Genomic DNA, 23,917 nt, shown 5'->3' with positions numbered 1-23,917 from the left:
TTGTAACTGGCCAGTTTATATAGTAGCTCCTGTGCAATCAATCTCTGATAGCATCAGCAACATTGAAGTATAAATGTTTATTGTAATTAAATTGGCTTTTTTACTTTTTTTGTCATCTCTTCCCTAAATACTAGGGATGACTTAAAATGAATCAAGATTTACATTGAGACTGATAAAAAATAAAAGATATACACCTCCTTTTGACCTTTTGGTAGAAACAGAGTTGGTCCATGAAGCAGTCATGGGCAGTTTAGGGAGAGAGAGAAAATGAAGACCCTTGTTGCTGCCCTACTTACCACGAATGTAACGGGACTTAAATCACTAGCTGCCTTGATAACATAGCACTTACTTATCCTATGGACTTCTTCACACTCACTTTAAAGTACAGACAATGCGAAATGTTGGAGGACTACTGTAAAATTATACAGAAAGGACACAAGATGACTGGCAAGTAAGGACACAAGATGGCCCACATGGTGATAACAAATGATATGGCTGGACTGCGAAAATGACACAATGATATTTTGACAGTCTCAATTATTTATTCATGATTTCACATATTGTTTCACTATGGCAAAGAAAAAAATGATTTGTTTGGTTGTTTACATATTTTTCTGTATCGCCAGCAAATGTCACAACTCTCTCCAGGAAGATAAGTTCTTTGTTGTAGATCAATTCGAAAATTTGCATAATCATTGCTGAATATTATTTGTGGATTTCTTTTCACATTTTCATGACCCTGTTTACAGAGATGTTTTATGAAAATCTATGGAACATTGATCAAAATAGCGGAAGGCACAATGTAAAATGGGTTTCTTTTTTTTATTCACTGAAACTTTTCTACACTGGTGTATTATCTTCAAAAAATTCACCCCACACAGAAAGTCTGGCATGAAAGGGCTGAGCTGGGCAGCGCATGAGGTTTGGTTTATGCATGTACACCAAGGAATAATTTGCCATAGTTTCATACAAATCTGCCACATTTGGTCTTTTTATTTCTGCTTCTGACCCCTTGTTGGTCACTGTAGATAACAGGTCCAGGAGTTGCTGAGCAAGCTCAAAAGTTTGTTTTTTGCGCCCTGTTTTTGTTATTACCTCCTGGCTGTTCACTTTGATACCATGTGTCAAATCTGTGCTAGGCTGGCTTGATTCAACCACTGGAGGCTGCATATCAGTCTTCAGTGTAGATTCTGTAGGTAATACCTCATGTGTTTGCAAGTTTCCATAGGCTGTGTCATGTTCAGATTTCACTTTGTCAGAGACTGGCTCTGATAAAATGCCTTCTGGTCTCAGTTCAGCATCTGAAGGGACATCTCTTGTCACTAATTGCTCTCCCTCAGACAAGGATGTATTTATGTGATGGGATACTGTCATGTTCTCTACTAAGACATGAGTAACATTCTGCAGCATTTCTTCTTTGAAAGGCTCTGGGGGCATCACATACTGGGGAACATCATTCAGTTTTCTCTTTCTTTTCTTGAGCTTTTTGCCAATCTTTTTGACATCCATGGTGTTGACGATATCTAGAAGTTCCAAAATATTCAGGCTGTCATGGAACTCCTGCAAAACTTTCTCTTCCTCCTTCTTTTGTGCACTGCAGCAATGGACTGCTGCCAGATCAATAGGATGAGCTTCTGTGTTGAAAATGTAGCCTCCTGCATCCAGCACACAGTCTCCATTAGGTGTGTGCACCAAAGTGGCATGTCCACCACTGTTGTGTAGGAAGTTGTCCTGATCAAATAAAAGATATAAATACTTTGTTGTCTCTGCCAAGAAGAAAGATTCCATGCGATTTTCGAGGCGATGGTCTCGCACATCTTTTACCTGCAATCAACAACAACAAATTTAAAAAGATCGCACCAGGACAACTCTAAAGCAGTGGCTTTGTTTCAAGCTTTATGTGCATGCTTTAAGGCCCTATTTCAGTGATCTCTGCTTTTCCACAGCTTTAGTTTCCTTTACAATTTGAAAATGCAAACATTCATCTTGCTGAGCTGTTCTCTTGGCTATAGCTGCATTCAGGAGGTAATATATAATGGACAACAATATATATATCACCTCAGCTGGCAAAACAGATTGTAACATGAGATATATGACATCTGCAGAGTGATCCTAATTTTAAACAATTTTCGGCCCTAAATGTATTTTGTTAAAACATTTGTATAGGTCCTAAACGTAGTGCATACCACAAAACATTTTTCATTAAAGTCATTTTAAAAATGATAAAACTGTTTATGCATGACTTTTGCTCACGTATGCACATGTTCGTTAAAAAACAGCCACCATCACCCTCCCCTACCATAGAAAACCAGCAAAAGGATAACTAGTGAATATATTGCTTACTTGTCAAATTCAAGATTAGCATAGAGAATTATGCGTTCATGTGATCTTCATCCAAAACGTCACTTAGACTTCTTTTGTTTGCTCATCACTGTGTTTAGTATCTGAACCAAGTCTGGGCTTACCATGAGAAAAATTGGCAGTTTCAAACGCCCAACCTTGTTTCTCATGAATTTTCTAAACAGAGCTACCAAAAATGCTGACTAATGTGACTCATGAAAATTCGCAGCAGATAGAGATCACCTCTAGTCTTAGTAATGTTTCATTAGTATCAACACTACCTTTCATGTTCAGAAATGTCAATGTGTAGCTTCTTGACCATTCTATTATTGAATATTCTGATGAATATAAATGGCTTAGTTTACATTCTTACAGTTCCATGTGTGAGTACCTTGAAAATCTTGATGAGAATGAATACTATGTGACTGTATGATTGTATTGAATGAATTACTGAGAAGCACTTGAGAAGATTATTGCCAAAAATTTCAAATGTTGTCTATTGCCAGGCTTTTGGTTGAGGTTTTTTTTTTTTTTTAGTAGTGCACCTTTTACCTATCATTTTTACAATTTATGTCACTGTTATGTTATTTCTTGAGAAATGTTCACTTCATTCTTGAAGCATATATTTGTGTGTGAGCCAGCAAATCTATCAAAGAAAAAAAGGTATGAATTAAAAAACGATCTGAAAGATCTTTTTTGTGCTCGGTACAAACTGCACAAAAGGCACAATTTCTGAGGCCAGATTTGTTTAAAAAAATAAATAAAAAGTGCTTTAAGAAAAATTAAATTTGTAGCCTTGTCTGTTTTAAATTCTTGGTTTTTTTTTTTAAGGGGTAAGATGTTTACTTTCTTGGCATTTCTAAAATCTGTTTAATGCTATTGATTTTTACTGGTCTCTTAATAATTATTTGCGTGTAAATCTCAAAGTCTGAAGGTGATTCTGATAGCTGCAGTAATTACTTTCAAAATGTGCTTATTGTTATTAAAACTAATGTAGCCAGTTTAGAACAACACGGAGCTGTTTAAATATAGAAAAAAATGCATGTAGTGCATCTGAATGACATAATAGCATTCCTAAAAAACATTTAGTTCTTTAGAATAGTTCTTAATTTTAGAAACAAGTTACGCATCTGGGGTTAGAAACCTAAAATGTCTTCCACTTTCCAGACATTCGGTTATTTCTTTGATTACCACTCACTTCAATTTCTGGTATTTTCTCATTAAGTTATCTTTTGTAAACTTGTGATCTGCATAAGGCAGATCAGTATTTAATAGAAAAATGCAGACTTGAAATTCATTATCATCAGACTCATTCCGATTAATACATAAAAATAAATGCTCTCACCGTAGCATAACCACATTTGGTGCGAGCAACATGTTCAATGGACTCTACCATGTCAACTCCCATTTTCAGAAGAAAGGGGTCACGTGTTGCACGGTACAGATAAACTGTACTTTCTATCAGTTCTGTATAGACAAAGAAAAATATAAAGAATAAATAAACTCAAACTAATCAATGATTAGCCTTCATAATGAGAATAAATATGTGTGTGTGTGTGTGCGGATCTATGCATGCATGCAGGGGAAGAAGAGTAACTGAGTAAGTCTGCTTTTCAATAAGCACTGAGTATTAATATTGTCCATCCCTGCCCAACTCTTTCACAAAATTATGACTGACAGGTTCATCATCCTATTTTGATCTTGTCATTGTGTGACGTCAGCAATAACAGCAATAATACAGTAATGTACTAATACTAACAGTACTGAGCATAACAGTGGACTAATAGAGGCTGATATATCTGCAGCAGCCATTGATCATTTTTAACTAGTCTGCTGAGATGACAATCAGTCCTACATATATCCATCCCATTTTGTGTTTGAAAAGACAACAATCAAAATCAGTTCTATCTGCTCAAAATATATTTTTACATAAAATGACACTTATGTGCTGCCATGTATCACAACTTATTGACTGCAGATCGAGTACCTGGACGCAAGGGATAACTTTCTCTTCCCTGATGTACTTCAGCTTTTGGAATGTTGTAAAACTCTGGGGTAGCACCAAACTGCTGCCATACCTGGTGGAAGTTGTGTATGGTCTTCATGGCACTATCCAAATCGCCAAGCATGCTCTATAGTGATAAAAGATTGATTACACCAAGACTGGAAAAAGGTGAATGATTTAATCATTGGAAATGCTGTGTGTAGTGGAGGTGGGATAATGAAGCATCTTGAGTAACACTGAAAAAGTATTAATGAGACACAATATCTGCAGCACAAAAAACAAAACAGTACCTATCACTCAACAACATGATAATATGCCAAAATGCTGTTCTTGTATTAAACAAAGAATTAAACTGTGATGGAAGAAGTATTATACATTGCTCAAGATGTGCTTTCAAAGGCATTAGAGAACAGTGGGAAAAAAATATTGTGCAACAATACTATGCTAGATCCCAATGCAGACATTATATCTAATAAGGAATATGCTTCTATTACAGAAGGGTGACATGAGACTAAGCATCCAACACAGCGAGGGCGGCCAAGCCGCACATGTTGCATGACTAACTTTTTTTTTTTAAAGAAAGTGGAAAAAGAAAAAGGGAAACAATTTAATTAACTGTCGCCAGCCAGCACTTCCCTTCCCATTGAGACACGGCAAGTGGAAGGACACTATGTGTAGGAGAGTGGAGTCTGTTTCTTCCTAGAAAGGTGTGGTATTCATTTTTTCTTTAGAATATTGGATTTTTTGGCATGTTGACTTTTTCCTGTAATCTTTACATCAATGTCTGTGACAGCTTCTAATGATGAAAAACCAGCCCCTCTTCTCTCTTTTTACACTAGCCTTCTCCACCTTGATGTCTACCACTCCAAATAAGCCCATCCAATTCCCTCTCTTGTGCATATGAAAGGGCATGATATGTGTTCACATACATGCTTGCACATGTACACATATATATTACCTGAATGCCTGGCCAGTATGCATCCAAAGAAGTGAAGAGAGGCAGAGTTATGCCACCTTTCTTCATGTTAGCCCACATGTACCAGTCATCTCTCTTCAGATGCTGCACTATGCTCTGCTCATATACTATGCAGTGAAAGAGGAGCAACAAAATCAATGAACCCCTTTAAATTCAAATATATTTTACTTCAAAGTAAACAGTTTCAAAAGCAAATGCAGTTTCCTCTTTCTTCTTTAGCATACAGAACACCATTAAGACCGCTTTAGATGAACGCTCCAAAACAATAAAAATAAAAGATAATCCGGGATAAAAGGTGATCATTTCACTCAAAATTTTTCTTTAACCATCAACATATTTCTATTGAAGACTCTACTAAAAAGAGGCAATACTTTAGCAAGAATAATTATACCATAACATGAGAAAACTTACCTCTGAACATCTCAAGAAGCTCTGAATTATCAAACATAATGGCACCTTTTACAAGATATTCAAAGTAGGAATCTACACCACCTCCAATTCCAGAATCAAGTGCTGTCCACTTTCCAGTACTTACATCCACATGATTACCAAGCTGAAAAGCACAGAATTATGTTTTATTACTTTATTTAAAAAGAAAACACTACAGGCTGACCTTTTGGTCAGGAGTCCCAGAAATGTGGAATTCCATAACAAGGAAAAGATTTAAGGAAAAAAAGCATGCTTACAACTCCTTGAGATCATGCTAAACCTCAAAGTAGGTGTGCAAGCAGAACTCTCTACATTCAATAATTCTGGCTATAGTGTCTAAAGTTGCATCAGTTCTTTGCTAGTGAAAAATTAATGTTTATTTTTAAATGTCTGCTGAGGGCTATTTAACCTTTTTTTGGAGGGGAGCGGAAGGCATGATGTTCACACTTAAGTCAGCAGTTTATAAGCCAATTTGAAGCTTCATTTAAAAAAAAGTGAGCATGCCATGATTACCAGGTTCAAGGGAGAACGATGATTCCAGAGAGCCTTTATGGCTTTCATGGCAACTTTTTCAAAGATTGGATCCCCAGTCAGTCTGCTTAGAGTTCCAAACTCCACAATGAATGTCCCAACTCCAGCAGTGCATGTGACTGTTGTCTCACCTTTAGGAACACCCATGGCGAAGATTAACAGTCCCATACGGCATGCCAGTGGGAGTATCGAAGGCTGAAATGCATCAGTCTTCAGGTTCAAAACATTTGTCAAACTACTACATAAACACTTATTTCAGCAAGGAAATGAGACAATTTCTGCATTATAAATAAAGCACTTTCGTGATATTTTAGGCAGCATACGACACACACATATATGTATCACTGTGTATGCTAACGACACTATATAAATCACAAATTAGTCTTAAAACTTATAGCATTGCCTGCCTAGTTCAACCAGTACAAGAGAAAGGAATGAATGAATAGCAGCATTTAAGGGCAACACAAGTGCAAATATTTTCTTTATGTCCAGGTTAAGTTCATTTTAAAATATTAATTCCCAAAATATGAGTATATAATTATGCTTAATTTTCAAGATATAAGCCTTCAAACAATGCATTCTCACCTGCTACTAGCTAAGCAGAAGAAAAATACCCATTATGCAAGAGAGTTCCATTGTGTATAAGTAGTATTTGTAAAGCGAGTCCAACAAATCTATGCATGTCTTTTGGAAAACAGCCCTACAGATTTGAACTTTGTTTAGAAGCTTTGATTAATATTAAAAAAGGTCCAAACCAAGTATATTTGGCAGATTGCATAGTAAGCAAATCTTCCAGATCAAAATTGAATGGGCAACAATCATGGTCATTGCAGTCTTCGTATTATCGTTCATTCTCTGTTACTAAGTAAGATGTATTTGAATTAATTATTTTATGTGTATTATTGTTCATGAAATATAAACACATTTCAAATGAGTGTTTGTCTAAGATAAACCCTATAATCTTTTTCATTAGATGGTTATTCAAGCATTGCATTTTCATTTTATAGCTACAGCTGATTGCTCATAATGACGTTTTTACCATTAAAAAATATTCCATTATAAAAATATTATACAAGTTTATTGATGTAAATTATACAGATCTCTGAACAAAGTTAATCCATTATCTTTAGGAACTAACTTAATCTGACTGTCAAAAAGAAAATTCAGCAACAGCACATTGTGTCCTGGTCAGTTTTCTTTATCGAGGATTGCATCTTTCCTCTTCAAATTCAGCTCTGCAGACGATGCTTATGTTAGAAATACTGCCCTTTCGCAACTTCCATTTTTTATTGACAAATCCAGGTGTGATTACAAGAAAAACATTAATATAATATTTATCGTGCTTCTTTGTCATAAAATACCACTGGATTGTTTTTATGCTGTATTTCCAGCCTTTTCGCTGAGCCTTGTGTTGCCCTTTAAAGTGCAAAATATCCTAGCAAAGAAGAATTTCATGTATGCTTTGTAAGTGACCTGCTATATGTATTGTCCTAGAGTCCACTATTTTTCCAGATCACTTTGTAATAGTTTCATAGAATTCCTCAGCATCATGGATTTAGTTGTTCAAGACTACAAATCACTAAGACTCCAAACTGATCTTTAAAAAAATATATGTTGAAATAAATCAGCAGAAAAGAAGCAGTTATTAAACTAGGGTCATATTTTAGCCTAGCTGTGTGATTGCCACCACTGCTAAATTGCTAGCCATTGCTGCCACTTTCATGCAGAAATACCTGGAAGAAGCTTGCGAGCAATGTTTTCAGCCATGCGTAGAAGAGGCCCAGAACATGGCCACCCTGGCTCAAGAAGCATTCCTGCCCTTTTCATCATCAAATGCGCTGAGAGTAGTCCTCCTACTACTGTTTTTTTAATCAAACAGAATATGAATTACAGGATTCTGATTTTACAAATCTTACAACTGTATTTCTATAAACTAGCTAAAGGCATAAATATAAAATGAATGTAAATGAAGAAAATATTTTTTCATAGAACTGTAACTGGAGAAACTATTAGTTCTGGAATATAATGCAAAAAAAGAGAAAGTATATGATACAGAAGGAGAATGATACAGTATTAAATTACCAGTCAAATAAAAATAAACAAAGCAGCTAAAAGATGAGAGAAAGTTCAGTTTATACAAGACAACATTGTAGACACTTTAATTATAACCGAAACCAGGCTCAGTGAATCTGATGATGTGACCTCTTTTGGTTTAGTCACAGTTGCTTTTTTCCTGGCATTCTTTTGCAGATGACACCGAGCTTTACATTTCTACTTTATGTACACATCATCCTTCAGACTTCTGAAGAATGCATATAATAGAGGCTTAGACATAAACTGAAACTAAATGACAATAATAAATAATAATCTTTCGTTATTCTTATTGTCAAAAAGTTTGATGTGTAACATATATCTATGTTTGTCATGTTAATGGGTCAGTGCTCAGAACATAACCCAAAGATATGACAGTGTGCTGTATACATGTACATTTATTAATATTATTAAATTTACCTCTGATATTAGTCTCAAAGACAGAGACATTGATGTCCATATCAAAAAAGCTTTCTGCTTTTTCAATCAGCAGATAAGACACTCGGCGAAACTCAGTGTTGTTGCCCATCACTGCAAGAGTGTCCAATGCATCAATCAGTGTCAATGAGTAGCTGAAATTAAAAAGGAAGTTTAAGAATCAGAATAGAAAATGGTATAACTGGCAAATATATACTGGGAATGAATTGTAAGAAACCATGCATTTTAAGTTTATGAATGCAAATTAGATTCAAAATTACCTTCCCCATGTATCATGGCCATCACATGTCAGTGGTCGTAACTCATCATAAGGATATGCATGTTCAATGTAACCGTTGTAAGCATGATAGAACATCTGTTTCACCTTTTCCCTGCAAATAGTTTTCAGTAGCAAAACAAGATAGTACATCAAAAATGAAAACTATTTTTGGTAATAGCTGTTTCTTCATTCACTATAAATACAAATCAAAAGACAAGATATATGGATGTTTACCTGCCAGCCTGCTTAACCCTGCATGAAAATGTTTCTCTGTTAGGACTATGTAACTGACAATTACTTTTTTTCACTTTTTTGTCACATATTTCCTTCCATAATATTTTTACATGAAAGAAGGAAAGTATCAGTTTATATATTTTTTTAATAGATTAACAGTAAAATTATACGATGTGCTGCTGTTTTGCTGCTTGACTTTCTGCTGATGTGTCTATGTTTTGTAAGTGCGCAATGTATGGACTGGTATTATTAAAACGATCTTGTAAAGAACGCATTGATACTTCAGCAAGCACATCAGACATTGTCTATTCTAAATATATTGTGTTAGGTCTATTGTACAGGATAATTATTATGAATGTGCAAATTACTAAAAAAAATGGTACGAGATATGTGTTATATATTGTAACAGTGGATCGAGGTTTCCAATTACCCTACACATTATATTGTGCTTAACTTCTTTGCAGACCTCATAAAATGTTTCAAATAAGCCTTAAGACATACCTATAGTAACCGATATCTATTTTGTCATATATGGTAGCATGTTTTCCCTGAAAGAGTGCAAAGAAGACAAAAACAAAGCTACAGATCCGCATGTTCCGTGACTCCGGCTGTTTGAAGCGTAGCAGACGTCATCATTTAGCTCAAGAGTTACCTCGCCACGACAAAATGACATCGGAAAAAATACGATCTTATAAAATTAGTTTTTAGTATTTAATTACAATATAGAAGTAATATACTTTAAATATCGCTTTATGATTATCATAATTTATTAAGATAAAATTTTTGTATTCTAATTATGAAAAATGTTTTTATTTCCTCGATTAAGTTGTTAACTGAACCCAAGGCTACTTCCTTTTCCGTTTTGCGTCCCTTGGCAAGTGCGTGGAGAGAATTTGTTTTAGTTTGTCCGATATCATCTATGACAAAATTCGTGTTTAATTGAAAGTATAACCTGATAAAGCGGTGTCTTGAGTCCATTTCTTCATTAAATACGTCTTAGTTTGTTATAAATATATCTAAGATTTTTAGCATCACAAATTTATTCGTATTCGCCAAACGAGTATTTACGTCTCTGTTGTTATTTCGCCTATTTCGATTTGTTAGTTTCTCAGAAAGTGTTTTACGTGATTTCAGAATGTTGATTCCGAAAAAAAATAGGGTCTCCATCTATGAGTACCTCTTCAAGGAGGGAGTACTGGTAGCCAAGAAAGATTTCTTTGCACCGAAACATCATGACATCGACGTACCAAACCTACATGTCATCAAGGCTCTTACAGTAAGTTTGATTTTAGTCAGGTCACTCAAGATTTTGAATTTTTGAGCATTCTTGTATAAGTATGCATTCAGACGTAAATGTTTCAGATTTGTGTATATTTGTGAATTGTATGTAAGACAAGCACGCATTGTTAACCATTGCCGGTGTGTACGCTTGTTCTCGCTCCAGATGACATGTGCATTGTTACTGGGATGAAGGAATGTTTACATTTATTTAGCTAGAATTCATGCATTTGGGTATGCAGGTCATCACGGACGTTATATAGCAGTAGTATTCTTAAGTGCGAGACTTCTGTTAGCAAATAAAGTTTTGGCAGTACTGCTATACAGATATAGACACAATATTAAAGCACTTTGTAATGGGAAGAGACACCAAGTTTTTGCTACATAAACATATTCTCTTGTTTTTTCTAGAGCCTCAAGTCAAAAGGGTATGTACGAGAACAGTTTGCCTGGTCTCACTACTACTGGTACCTGACAAATGAGGGTATCCAGTATCTTCGTGACTTCTTGCATCTTCCTGCAGAGATTGTACCAAGCACATTAAAAAGACAAACAAGGCCAGAGGCTCCTCGAAGCAGGCCAAAAGGTTAGTCAACGTCAGATATGTTGTATCTGTTGAAAATATTGGGAGAATAGATGTCCTGTTGCCTAATTGTCCACAAACAAGAATGGCGTTTGGTAAAATAAATGCTTTCAAAAGACTAATTAGATGGTGCAATCTTGTTGATGTGCAAAGCAAATGTAGTCAAAAAGGATTTGTTTACTCACAGAGATAATAATGATTACATTCCTGCTTACAGGAATAGGGAATGCAGTGCCTGAGCAGAGTAGGTTACAAAGTGTGCTGATACAAAGTACAGCTACAAAACTGTTCATGGCCATAAAGTGGAGGATAATAGAGCACATTAGGGCTGCTGCTTTGTTAAAAAATATAGCTGCACGAATAGTGTCTGGGCGTGGTTGGAATATTTTGATCATTGGAATGAACATAGGAAATAAAATAGCAGAAGCAAAATTATACAATTAATAAGCAAAACCAAGAAAACGCTGACTAATCTATCAAGATATCTAGGTACACCCATAGGTTTAATTTTGTTTCTCCATGAAACCTCTCGTCTTACAATAGTATGCATACATTTGTTCATTTTCTGCGCATACGCAGACTTACCCAGAGGTTTTTGCTACATTTGTCCACAAATTTTCTTTTATGCATCCTAGTATTCTTGTGTTTTATGGCTTGGATATAATTGTTATAATAAAACATTTAAGTGTTGTGACAGGATTGTATTGCATTGTTTTTGTCTATAGCTGCAGAGGGTGGTGGTCCCAGGGCTCCTGCTCAAGACAGAGAATACCGCAAGGCTGGTGGTCCACGTGAGTATTTTATCTTAGTATGTGTTTTATCAACAGATGTGTATGTGTTGTTTCGATGCAGGATTTGTGATTCACTTTTTTCCTTATTTGATTAAAGTAATGCTGCATACCCTCTGGACTACTGCACTATATAAATCATTTACCTTTTTTTGATTGTACATTTGCTGAGACTGAACACAAAGGTTTCCTGTGTTTTAAATCAGTTTCTTTTAATAATTTTCAGCTGATGGTGACAAGAAGTCTGATGTGGGTGCTGGTGCCAATACATCTTTCCAGTTTGTAAGTTACTTTTACATTTTGCTGGACTTCTACTTTTCTGTTCCTTTCTTTAGCCACATTAGCACACCAGATATGACAGTGCTTTGCAATCCTTTTTTAATACTGATATCATCAATTTAACACATTGTCAGCTCGCATTTAATTTGCGGTTCACAAGTAACGTTTTCGGTTAGGTTCGGGCTTGGCTACAAAAATTAGTGGTCCTATGGTGCCGTGGTTTTAAGATAACAGCTCTTGATATTTATAATACATTTGTTGAAAAAAAAATGATTTGGATTCATTTTTCACGCCTACCATCAAGATTCTTGTTCCAATCGTTCTTATCCTGACATGTTTGCATATCCGTGGAATCTGTATTCTCTCCCTTAGGACCCAAGCTCCTAAGCTATTTCCAATTTTTGCATCTTTGATCCAATGCTGACTGTCAGCTTATTTTAAAAGTTTGAAACTGTGTGACCTGATTTGTTGAATTCCCATTTCTACTGTTACTGTGCAGTTTGGTGGCTTTATAGCATGATCTATAAGTGAAAATAATCTTAGTATATAACATCCTGAAATATGACGGAAATTAGCAAACTATTATTATTCTTTAGCATTATTTTAAAAAAAAGATCATTTCATTTTTGCTCTTTTTTTTTTTCCCCCAGAGTGGATATGGCCGTGGTCGTGGCAGCTTTGGAGGTCAACCTCGAGAATAAGTGTCGTGAACTTTCAGGGCTTGGACTGATAAATAAAAGACTTTCAATGTGTACAAGCTTTTATTGTGCCTTTGAGTGCAGATGTTGTGTTGCAGGATGATGTGTTATCTGCCGTGCAGATGTCTTGTACAATATGATCTTATGGGCGCTCAATCCATTAAGAAAAAGTTGCAAAAATTAAAGAGTAGCAATGACACTTTAAAAGGGATGTTGTTGTCATAATTTGCTGCCACACGTTCAGGGCATTATTTTTGCATTTAAAAGTGTTTATAGAATTGTAGAATAATGGCTACACCCGCAAAAACTGGAACAGTTGGTCATGTTTACTGTTGTAGGTGACTCATCTGAATGTAACATCCCAGGAGTACGTGCTGCTGATGCCAAATGAGTTCATAAAAATAATACCAATCATTGTGATTGGGGTCGGTAAACAAAGCGCAGGACCAGGTAGCCAGCGAGGCGAAATGCAGCTATAAACAGTAGCAGCGGTAGGAAGTGATGCCAGAAGTGAGGGTCAATATTGTAATGCTCCAACACATCGTCTGATGGCACCAAGTCGAGTTGTTGGCTAGACATTGCGCAAATTGTGAGGCGTTAGCTGTTGATGCACATCTGTGTGGGGGAAAAAAAACCTGATTAGATCCTTAAACATTAATCTGCATGAAAAACAGGCTTTAAACATCAACGGAAAAAGAAGAAACTTTGAAGTAGTTATACTTTATAAATATTAGGAAACTTACTGGATGGGTGGTGCATTGGTAAACTCCAAAACCATTGCCGCATGGAATGAAAAGTGCAAAAAGGACATGAATTTTATCCAGTCCAACCAGTAAGGCAAGTTGCGTGTGTAGAAGCCAGCTTGAAAATACAGTACATAAAATTTTATTCTTTCGACTACTGCAAAAGACATTTGTACTCCAAGTATTTTACAAACTTGAAATCTACAATTGATGTCTAGATGATGTTTTCCACAGGCAGAATGACTTTAGCTGGGAGAGATGGTGAACTACACTTTTTTTAAGAAGCCAGTATTTTGTGATAATTACTTTCCCAAACCCTTCATATTGATGAACTCATTGGCAGCTGGGTCAATTGAGAAGTTTGTTGTGCTGCATACTTCTGCGTTTTGAAAACAGTACTCTAGCCACTCAACTGCTTTCCTTCATTTATGTCCTAAATGATTACATGCATGACCGAAAAGAAATGTGGCTAAAATGTGTAATATAAAGGTGCCTTCAGTCGCATCACAATCTTCCACTTGTGGCAGATGCCTATATATTTGTGCTCCAGAAATATATGATGCATAACTTTGAACCAGGATCAATGGTGAAGGATGCCCCTTTCTTTCTAGCAGATGGTGTTTCAAAATTGAAGCCTACAAATGAGTTAAATGTTAATTTTAGTCAAATATAAGCTTTAAGTCTTAGGCAAATTTACAGAACACAGCATGTCATTAATATGATGTAATTAATTTTTTGGGAGGGGATGGAATATTCTTATTCCTTTATGCCCCCAGTGGACCTTAGGGCTGTAACTACACCATGCCATCGGATCTGGCTCTAGGCGTCCCTTCCCAGTTCAGTCCATCTCTGTCTAGGTCTCCCAGCCCAGAGGTTGTCTCGTTAAATTGTCGGCCGGCTTTCACAGGGTGTGACCAATCCACCCCCACAGGTCTCTATGGGAGATCTCGGGCCATCTGATGTCGAGGATGTGGCGCAGACGTCTGTTGACAAATGTCTGAATCTTGTTGGTGATGCCATATGTCACACGCCATGTCTCAGATCCAATAGAGGGCCTGACCTTACGTTTGCGTTGAAGATGCAGATCTTGATGTGTAGAGATAATGTCTTGGAGTTTCAGATAGGTCGCAGGATGTGGAATGCAAGCCTTGGTTTATTCGGCTTCTTATATTTTCATCTGCACCTCCATCTTTGGTGACTATGCTGCCACGGTAGGTGAAAATGGTCATTCTATGTAATACATTCCCTATGTAGTTGGGTTGGGGCTTCTTGCTTCTTGTTGACCTGCATTGTCTCCGTCTTCTTGAGGTTGATTGTCAGGCCAGTCATCACTGCTTCTTCTGAGAGCCAAGTGAGCTTTGATTGTGCATGTCGCTGCTTGTAGGACAACAGGCTGGTGTCATTTGCAAAGTTGAGACCCTCAAGTTGCATGAAGGTCCACTGAACGCCTGTGTTGCTGTTGAGGTTGTTCTTCTCATGATCCAATCTATGACAATCAGGAAGATAGTCGGCAAGAGCATACAACCTTTTTTCACTCCAGTCCTCACTTCAAAAGGGTCGGTCAGCTTTCCGTTGTGGATAACCTGGCATGCCAAGTCCTCATACAGCTGCTGGATAATGGCAATGAACTTTGGTGGAAATCCGTAGTGTTGCATCAGCTTCCAAATGGTTTCCCTGTCTACGGAGTCAAAATCCACAAATGTCATGTAGAGTGGTGACAGCCATTCGATAGACTGTTCAGTAATGATTCTCAGTGTAGCAATATGGTCCATGCATGTCTTTCCAGGATGATAGTGCTCAGCACTTGGCTGGGAATGGATAGTATCGTAATCCCTCGCCAGTTGCTGCACTGTGAGGTCGCCTTTCTTTGGTAGCTTTACTAGATAGGGAAGCTGTTGTCAGCCTAAAATAGTGTTACATCTTAACAAAAGGAGCTCTAACTAGTTAAGCATGTCTAGTACAATACCTAAGAGCATGATTGCCATCATGAAGATGGTGGCTACCGTCATAGCTTTGCGGAAGTCCATGCAGAGAATTCCAAGGAAAAGTCCAATACTCTGTGGCAGAAACTCGAAAAATAACATCAGACCCTCAAGACAATGACGTGCACAAAAGTGCTAACAACAGCAGCAGTATATTATTAAACACTGTATAGTGAATGTAAGGAGTATCTTGATGAATGATTAACGAACTGGCATAGTTCCTGCCATATCTAATAGTTGCTTTATTGTTTAATGTTAATAGCACAAAAGTGTGTGTTCTCACTCTTTACAATCGCTACAATGGTTAAATAGTGTTAGGAAGGTAAAGCTTGTTTGATGCGTTTCTTTTCCTATTTATCTTGATGACAGTACCACTAGAATCCCCACTTTTCAGTGTGACATCATGTGTTTGGGTAATACATCTGTGTTTGAAGTGCACTTACTTGCCCAGCTATGGCATTGACCATCATAATAAAGACAGTACCAAAGAAAGGTCCTACTCCATTAAACCCAATGCACCAGTAGGATACAGCTACAAAGATGCCTGGCTGCACTAAGATGAGAGGTAGTTCACTGGTCATTTTTGCCAAGTAGTATGCTGACAGTCTGTACCATCCTGCTGATCGTTCTTTGTGGATGACCACACGTTCCATGGGAACTTCAATGTATGAAAATAAAAACCCACCAAAATGGAGGTTAGTACTTAAGTTTCCAGATATTTTGATTCATGAAAGATTAATGTCATCAATAAATAGATGGAAAAGTATAGCACAAAGAAAAATCAGTCTCACTGGTGTGAGAGGGGTAGTGTGTATGTGATTTATGTGTTCATCTTGTGTAAGGAAAAGTACTGCTTAATGAATTGTACAACCTCCAAGTTTTATCTCCAGATGCTATATAAATCAATAAGAAACATCCATGCATGTTTGCCTCCTGCACAAAACTATCAGTTTACAAAATCTTTGATTATTTGTACTGTTATCAACACATCAAACTAATGATTCTTATACACTGACAGAAAAATGGTTCTCTACAGCAGATAAAGCAGATTGAAATAAATGAGATTAATGCAGCCATTACAGAAATGAACTCACATGAAGAAACAGCGTCAAAGAGTGGTGTGAATCCCCAGTGAATGATGGTAAAAAACAGCTGGTAGAAATAAAGAGATGTGTATTATTTTCACACTTCGTTAAATTTCAAAACTTCACTCATTGAAAATAAGTGCGCAAAATAAAAAATGAATAAGTTGACACATCATGTTGAAATAAATGGAGATCATTTCGAAAGGTGTCATATGCATATGTGGATTAAATGCATGAAAGATAATGGCACTATTTTCTTAAGGGAATCATAGATTTAGTATGAAGTGCAGAAATTTTAAGTCCTTGTATGTAGCATTTTCAAGTGTAAGCAAGAAGACAGACAAAAACTCAAAAAGTCTAAAACATAAAGGGTGAGAGTGTATGTAGACCACGCCAACTGAAAAATCTGTTTATCTGTAAGACTATGCACAAGAAAGCTTAATTTGACTGTGTGGAAAATATGTCAGTAAACATGAAAAACCTTCACAGTCTTCCTGGCAGTGCAAGTTTTTCTCTCAATATAAATTATGAATTTTTAGCAAAATGAACTGAATCCCTTGTGAAGGACACCAATTTAAGAGCCAAAGAAATACCATTTATTGCCAGTGCTAAAAAAAGAGACGATACACATATTTAGTACCCAAGAAAAGGTATAATAAAAACTGATGCATGGCTAGTGATTACTCACTGCTCCCATTCTGTCTCTCAATGTTTCTTCTGTATGTGGTAACTGAAACCATACAATGGACACCAGAAGACAAAGAAGAACAGACTCCATAATCTTTAGTCTGCTCAAAATTCGTGTGCGTGACTGACGAAAGGTCCTCGTGGTTAACTGAACATACTGAGTGACCCACCCAGTTGCCCATTTTTGGGTATGGCTCTGATCTTCAAATGTGTGATTTGATTCCTGTCCATCAAGATGGACAAGACTGACATGGACACTGTCGGTTTCTGTTTTTTGGGAAAAATAATATTTGTCATGAAAATAAATTGCTGTTATTGATAACACTATATGTTATGCCTTTTCTTGTTGAAGCACATATACATGGTGTAAAGTGATAAGCTGTAAAATTTTAAAGTAGATACATTGTTTTTTCTCTTAGGTATACATTCTTCCCTAAGTCATAATAGTGTGTTAGGACCATATTTGTAGCCTTGTAGGGAATTACTAGTGCGTCTTTATTAAAAAGCAATCAGTCCAAAACACTCCATCAATAGGTTTCAATGACCTACTTTTATCACCTTTCTTCTTATTGCGTTTTTCTATATTTTTCTTATCATGTTCCATGTTCTCATTCTCTGTGCTGCTTCTAATTTGAACCTTCAGCTCCTCTGGCCATGAATCTGCATACCTGTGGCAGGTAAACATTCACAATGACCAAACTATTGTACAAACACAAAAATACATTATAGCCACATCACAATTCTTTCTTTTTTTTTTTTTTTGCCAAGTACTTGTATACCTACAGAAATATATCAATACAGTATTATATACCAACAGAAATAAAAGAGAAAAGTTACAATAAATATGACATTTTCTTCTGCATTAATGAAAGAACATTTTAAAAAGTGCTTGAGTTCCAGTTTGAGATAAAAATGTGTTTGCTTTTCATGATTTGATCTTTACCTTATTGGTATTAAGGGGAGAAAATCCAAAGCAAATAAATGGAATACAGGGTAAATATGGAAAGTAATCACCCCATGCATGCAGGTGATTGTGCAAAGAGTAGCTTCGTTCCCTATTAGTGGGTTGAAACAAAATTCATAAATATTTTACTTGCCTTAGATTTCTTGCAGCTTCAATGATTTGTTGCTTTGTGTCTTTGTCCTCTTTGAGTTTCTTCAACTTCATGCCAGGAAATTTGACAATAAAAAGACATTACTCAGCTTGTCAAATCATACCATGCAGTTCATGTGAGATGGCTCATTGATAACAAAAGCCTGGTTTACATGCCTTTCAAAGTAACACATTATTAGTAACTAAATCCTTGGCCCATTATAGCTTAAACAACCTTTTTTTAAACAATGTATAGCTCACTGTTCAGAAAGGAGTGAACCAATTCGGTTTTTACTAATTTTATTGAAGATGTTTTGGGGGACTTTTTTCACAATCTTTTGACTCTTTCTAAGTGGACCTTGAGATGTTACCCATGTACTACATGCATGTAACGATGCAAGCATACTATAAGAACCATATGCATTCACCAAAGTCAGCTGTAATTCAAAGTCCATTAAAGTTATTTCCTCTTATATGTTATTTCTTATATCTTATTAAAGTTATTTCCATTTCTAGTATATGTGGATCCTCTTTTTTAGAGTTCTAGTTCTGTGCAATAAAAGTGACAGCAAAAAAAAAAAAAGACCAACAACAAAAGACAGGGGAGACGAAAATCAGTAGCATACTTATGAAATCTGCAGGGTTGTAGTGAGCATCCATGACTAGACCAGCTTTATGGAAAAAGTCAATCACGTTTGCACATAAACCAAAGAAGGCCATCTGTCATGGAAGAATAAATTTTTGCCATGGGTGAAGTGTTCGATTAAAGAAGTTAATTTTGTCTTATTTTATAGTATTGTCTGTAACTTGTGTTTTAAAGGATTTTGCATTATCTTTTAGAACAATTTTTTTTTTATTTGAGTGAATACAAACAGTCAGCAAAAATATTACCTACTGCATTGTAAAATTGATTTTGCTGACAAAAGTGATGGAAATGTTAAGAAGCAGAGGAACAAGTCTTGCCTGGCCATCACTCAGGAGTAGCAGGTCATGAAAAGTGAAGAACATCTGGCTGGATGGCTGGTGAATTGTCATCACCAGTGTCTTCTTCTGTGCTTCTGTTATAGTGCGCAAGGTTCGAACCAGGCTTGAAGCTGTGCTGTAGTCCAGCCCTGATGTTGGTTCCTTTGACGTGAACATTTGATGTAGACAGAGATATTTGTGCAGTCTATGTTGTACACAAAAAATGATGAGAGTACACATGAATCCTTTTAATTCTTACATTAATCTTACAATATCAAGAATGCAGAATGTATAAGGGTGACAAAATGTACAATATACTTCTTATTCAAGACTAATTTTTAATATTTTTTGTAATAAAGCAAGAAGCCTTGCTAAAATATGAATAAAAGGAGGAGGGATGTGGTGTAAAAAACACAATGATTTGTAGACAGCAAAAGATAAAAATAATGCTCGCTATTATTTAATGCAAGGCAACATAAGAATCTTGCCAACATTCGATCATTTGCACCCTTATGATGTGACAAATGAAGGCAGCTAAGACAAGTAAATGAGAATTGACTGTATATGATTTTTGACTGTTGATGCCATGTCACACGGACTTTCGGACTTCTTATGTTTTGAAACTCCACATTAGTGATTTCAAATATATAGATGCAAAGCACAACTACTATCTGACACTTTATGTACTCACATCTAGGAAAATGATGGCTGGATCAGTGATTAGTTCACAAGCAATGCTAGCTCTCTTTTTCTCACCACCTGATATACCTCGACACCAAGCATCTCCCATAACTGCAGACACAAGAAGAGTGATAATCTAGCTGTAAAAAATCTCACAGCCAATTTATCTGAAATCATGGGTGTCAGCTATAGAGATTGATCCTTCAATTCAAAGCTCAACAAACTGGGATAGTGGACAGACAAAAAAAAATGTTTTGAATTCCATGTACTCAGGAAATGAGGCATCTGCCTAGGGCCACACTCTTTTGATTAATTAGATCCCAGCTAAAACCATGGCGTCGAGAGCCCCAAGCATGCCCTAGCTATGCCTCAGCCCTATGAGAGCTAAGAACAGGTCTGCATGTACTTGTATATTTTCCAATACTTCTATGGCCTTTCCTTAGTTATCCCAATTTCACAGGTCTTACTTGTGTGTTGGCATTTCCTGATGTCGAGGTCATCAATTATTGCTTCCATTCTCTGTATCTTCTCACTCTTGGGCAATTTGTCTGGCAAGCGAAGCATTGTTGTGAACTGTCAAGAACATTAAGTGTGAGGTGAAAGTGTTAGAGAAAATACCTTCAAACTCAGCAAAACAAGAACATGCCACAAAACACGAGCTTATGAGCTCACAGATCATCATCATCATCATCATCATCATCATCATCATCATCATCATCATCATCATCATCATCATCATCATCTCCTCGTTGGTTGTAAAGGCATCTGATAATTCTACATGTACCACCAGCTATAGGTTTCAGCCCTATGCTCCTCAAAAAAGCAACAAGGATTAAACTACTATACCAGCTACAGGACCATCTTTACCAGTTTTCTGCCATTCTCTGGGATGTGCGGAATGGCAGGACACAGTTAACTTTTGGATGCTTTTTGCCCAATTGTTTTCAGTGATGGCATGCAACAACATATATCTACTTTACGCTTTCTCACACATATCCTCAAAGTATCTTCTGTTGCTTACAGACAACGTTTCCCGAAGGGTAAGGTTAGGGAAAAAGGAATCCTCCTGCATGACATAGGAGAGTTTTCTCCTCAAAGACTTGTTGACTGGGATTCCGTCCATGGCTATCTCCCCATGATCAAGCAGCGTTCGTCCAGCTAGACAATTTAGCAGTGTGGTCTTCCCACAGCCTGGTATTTAAAGAAACAATGGCTACGTCAAGAACGCACGTCTCTACTTGTTAAAATGTACAAGGTATGTAGAAAATATAGTCATATAGAAGAAACATCTAAATTTAAGAAAAAATACATACCTACATTGGACATTGATTGTAATACAATATTTTCCATTTTTTAATCCATAATATTAATTTAGTCTACATTATATTTAATGCACTGTCCCACACAGATGAATGCAAGGACATTAATTCTAAAGCATAGCTTTCAAGCTTCCTCCACTATATTTTACACACAGACGCAGACTGACCACTTGGTCCCATAACTGCCAGCACACGGCCAGGACGAGCCACCCCACTGAGGTCCGAGAGAATCCTCCGTTCTCCGCGAGTGACCACGAGATTCTTAAACACTATTTCCATGCCACAGTCTGTCACTCCAACGTTTCCTTGGATTTTAAACTGATCTCCAGGGCGACACCATCTAACTGACTGCAATACAGGGATATATACTATATAAGCCTTCAGGTAACTGGACTGCTTGTGTGAGCACTTATAGTAACAAAAGTTCATGGTGTGCCAAATCGGACATTCGAAGAGTCCACTTGTTTTTTCTTATCGCGCGTGTATTTGCATACTAGCATACTAAATGGAAGATGAACCATGTTGCTGCAGTTACTTGACATGAACTGTTGTGAGCTTGACATTAAACAGAAAAAATTAACAGTACATAAAATTTGACATATATATATATTTGTCCTGTATAAAAAATGCGCATTCATGCTTCTGGTATATTAATTTTATGTCTCTAATGACATCATATATAAGCCGTGGTGGTAAATCTCAAATAATGCCATCTGTGTATATGTGTGTGTGCACACGCATGTGAATGAGAATGAGACAGAAATCTTTCACAATCAAGTAGGAAAGAGCAGTGCCTAGCCTAAGAAGGGACAATTATAACTGCTGTGGCGACAGGCCGTACGAATAAAATAATGGTCGTTATAAATGTTTTTGATGTGATGGGGTTTGCAGGCCCATGTCCCTGGATTCGACATAGCTGGGCCAACAAAACAGCATCTTTTCTACACACCAACGGTTTAGTCCTGTTTCACACGACAGGACAAATCTGTGAATGTGTACACAATGCCCTCTGTCCCTACATCCAAACTGCAGCTGTCATATCTTTACATGTGGATGCATGACACGGGTCGTTACCTGTCCCTTAGCCCCTCCTATAATATTCCATAACATTCGGATGCCCAACTTTGGACCAAGAGGCTGAGATCCTAAGACAGTCATCTCCTGAGGACTGAGAGAAGAGGTCGAAAGAGGTATACAGTCTCAAGGGAGGAAAGGCATTTGACGTTGACAACGTCCCAACTGAGCTGCTCAAGCGGGATGGGGAATTTAACTTGAAGAATGGTCCAAGAGAATGGAAGCAATTATACTAGTCATTCCTCGTCCAAAGAAAAGAAACAGTAAACAATGCCAAAACTGCAGAACCACAAGCCAGCAAAGTCGAAGTCATTCTGAATACCACCTCTGAGAAGTTGCTGACAAAAGAACCGACTGACTTCACTCCATAGTGGAACGCAGCTGAACAAATCTTCACCTGCCACATTCTGATAGATAACATCTGCAGTACTACAACTTCTACTACTCATCGACTTGAAAAAGGCATTTGACAGAGCCTGGCAGAATGGCTGTGGACGTGATGCGAAACTTCAACATGAAGAGAGCCTCGTTCAAATCAAAGTGTTATACAAGTCAAGTGCTTAATACTACTCAGCCTACCAAGAATAAGAGTATTGAATATATATTAAGGACATTTCCCCGTGTGGTGCACACGAAAGATCCGACAGTGAACATTTAAGAAACCCAAGCGTCGGTAAACATAAACTATAAGCGCATGGAGGAACTGAGGAGTGAGCGGAATGGTATTCGTGGTCATTCCAACTGGAAGATTTCTTTCAGACAACAGCTAGTGGGTATACGCCTATCAGCCGACATTATTCAAATTCTTCTTGGACTGCATCATGTGAAAAACCAGCACACCTCCCTTTTATGTTGGGGGAGACCTTTATGCAACCAGCGCTTTGCAGACGAAATTAATCTGATGGCGAGAACCAACAGCAGAAGTGCAAGACGCTACCAGCAGACTGACAGTGTGAACGAATATGGAAGCACAGACAAAAGCAAAGTCATGGCTAACACCAAAGCAGAAATATACCTAAATGAAGTACAGCTTGAGGAGGTGAACGGCTTCAAGTACTTATAGGAGCCAACCTTTCCAACGATGTCAACTGCATTGCTGATCACGATATCGACAGTTGCCAAGCTAGACAGGATCTGCGGGGAACTAGCATAGCCGTTTGTCAACTGGTCTAGGGATGAATGTACTTTCATTTTGTATTGTCTTTTGCCTCATCTATAACATCCATGCTGAAATGTCTCTCTATAGAAATAATAAAACTGTCCGCCATATTTGCTTTGTACTATAGAATACCAAGAGAAAATTGTGCAGATTGATGCTGCTCTGTGATTGTTACAGTTTAATATGTCATGCCACGACCTAC

At 37.0% G+C, this 23,917-nt stretch overlaps 3 protein-coding genes across 3 annotated transcripts; 1 reads left to right on the top strand and 2 right to left on the bottom strand.

Annotated features, from left to right (window-relative positions):
* Window positions 1–522: 522 nt before the first annotated feature.
* LOC112560028 (ER degradation-enhancing alpha-mannosidase-like protein 2) lies at window positions 523–9,960 on the bottom strand. Its single transcript, XM_025231589.1, is given in 11 exon segments — window positions 523–1,824; window positions 3,686–3,807; window positions 4,328–4,472; window positions 5,304–5,428; window positions 5,733–5,874; window positions 6,264–6,425; window positions 6,427–6,476; window positions 8,015–8,140; window positions 8,793–8,944; window positions 9,071–9,181; window positions 9,805–9,960. Coding segments are annotated over 11 exon segments (2,211 nt in total). The 5' UTR covers window positions 9,897–9,960; the 3' UTR covers window positions 523–840.
* A 151-nt stretch (window positions 9,961–10,111) lies between these two features.
* Window positions 10,112–12,985, top strand: LOC112558892 (40S ribosomal protein S10-like). Its single transcript, XM_025229638.1, has 6 exons — window positions 10,112–10,181; window positions 10,438–10,579; window positions 10,993–11,167; window positions 11,890–11,955; window positions 12,179–12,234; window positions 12,882–12,985. The coding sequence occupies exons 2-6, from the start codon at window positions 10,439–10,441 to the stop codon at window positions 12,930–12,932; spliced, it is 489 nt and encodes a 162-aa protein (XP_025085423.1). The 5' UTR covers window positions 10,112–10,181; window position 10,438; the 3' UTR covers window positions 12,933–12,985.
* Window positions 12,986–13,114: 129 nt separating this feature from the next.
* LOC112558959 (ABC transporter G family member 9-like) lies at window positions 13,115–21,911 on the bottom strand. Its single transcript, XM_025229729.1, is given in 15 exon segments — window positions 13,115–13,486; window positions 13,489–13,544; window positions 13,673–13,790; window positions 15,639–15,729; window positions 16,098–16,312; window positions 16,749–16,806; window positions 17,428–17,693; window positions 17,976–18,094; window positions 18,524–18,620; window positions 19,146–19,239; window positions 19,483–19,644; window positions 20,174–20,274; window positions 20,631–20,736; window positions 21,185–21,354; window positions 21,650–21,911. Coding segments are annotated over 15 exon segments (2,061 nt in total). The 3' UTR covers window positions 13,115–13,340.
* Window positions 21,912–23,917: the final 2,006 nt, after the last annotated feature.

The sequence above is a fragment of the Pomacea canaliculata genome, linkage group LG3 (assembly GCF_003073045.1).
Source record: "Pomacea canaliculata isolate SZHN2017 linkage group LG3, ASM307304v1, whole genome shotgun sequence".
Classification (NCBI taxonomy): Eukaryota; Metazoa; Mollusca; class Gastropoda; order Architaenioglossa; family Ampullariidae; genus Pomacea; species Pomacea canaliculata.
Note: the sequence above shows the minus strand (reverse complement) of the source record. Positions and strands in the feature narration are given on the sequence as shown.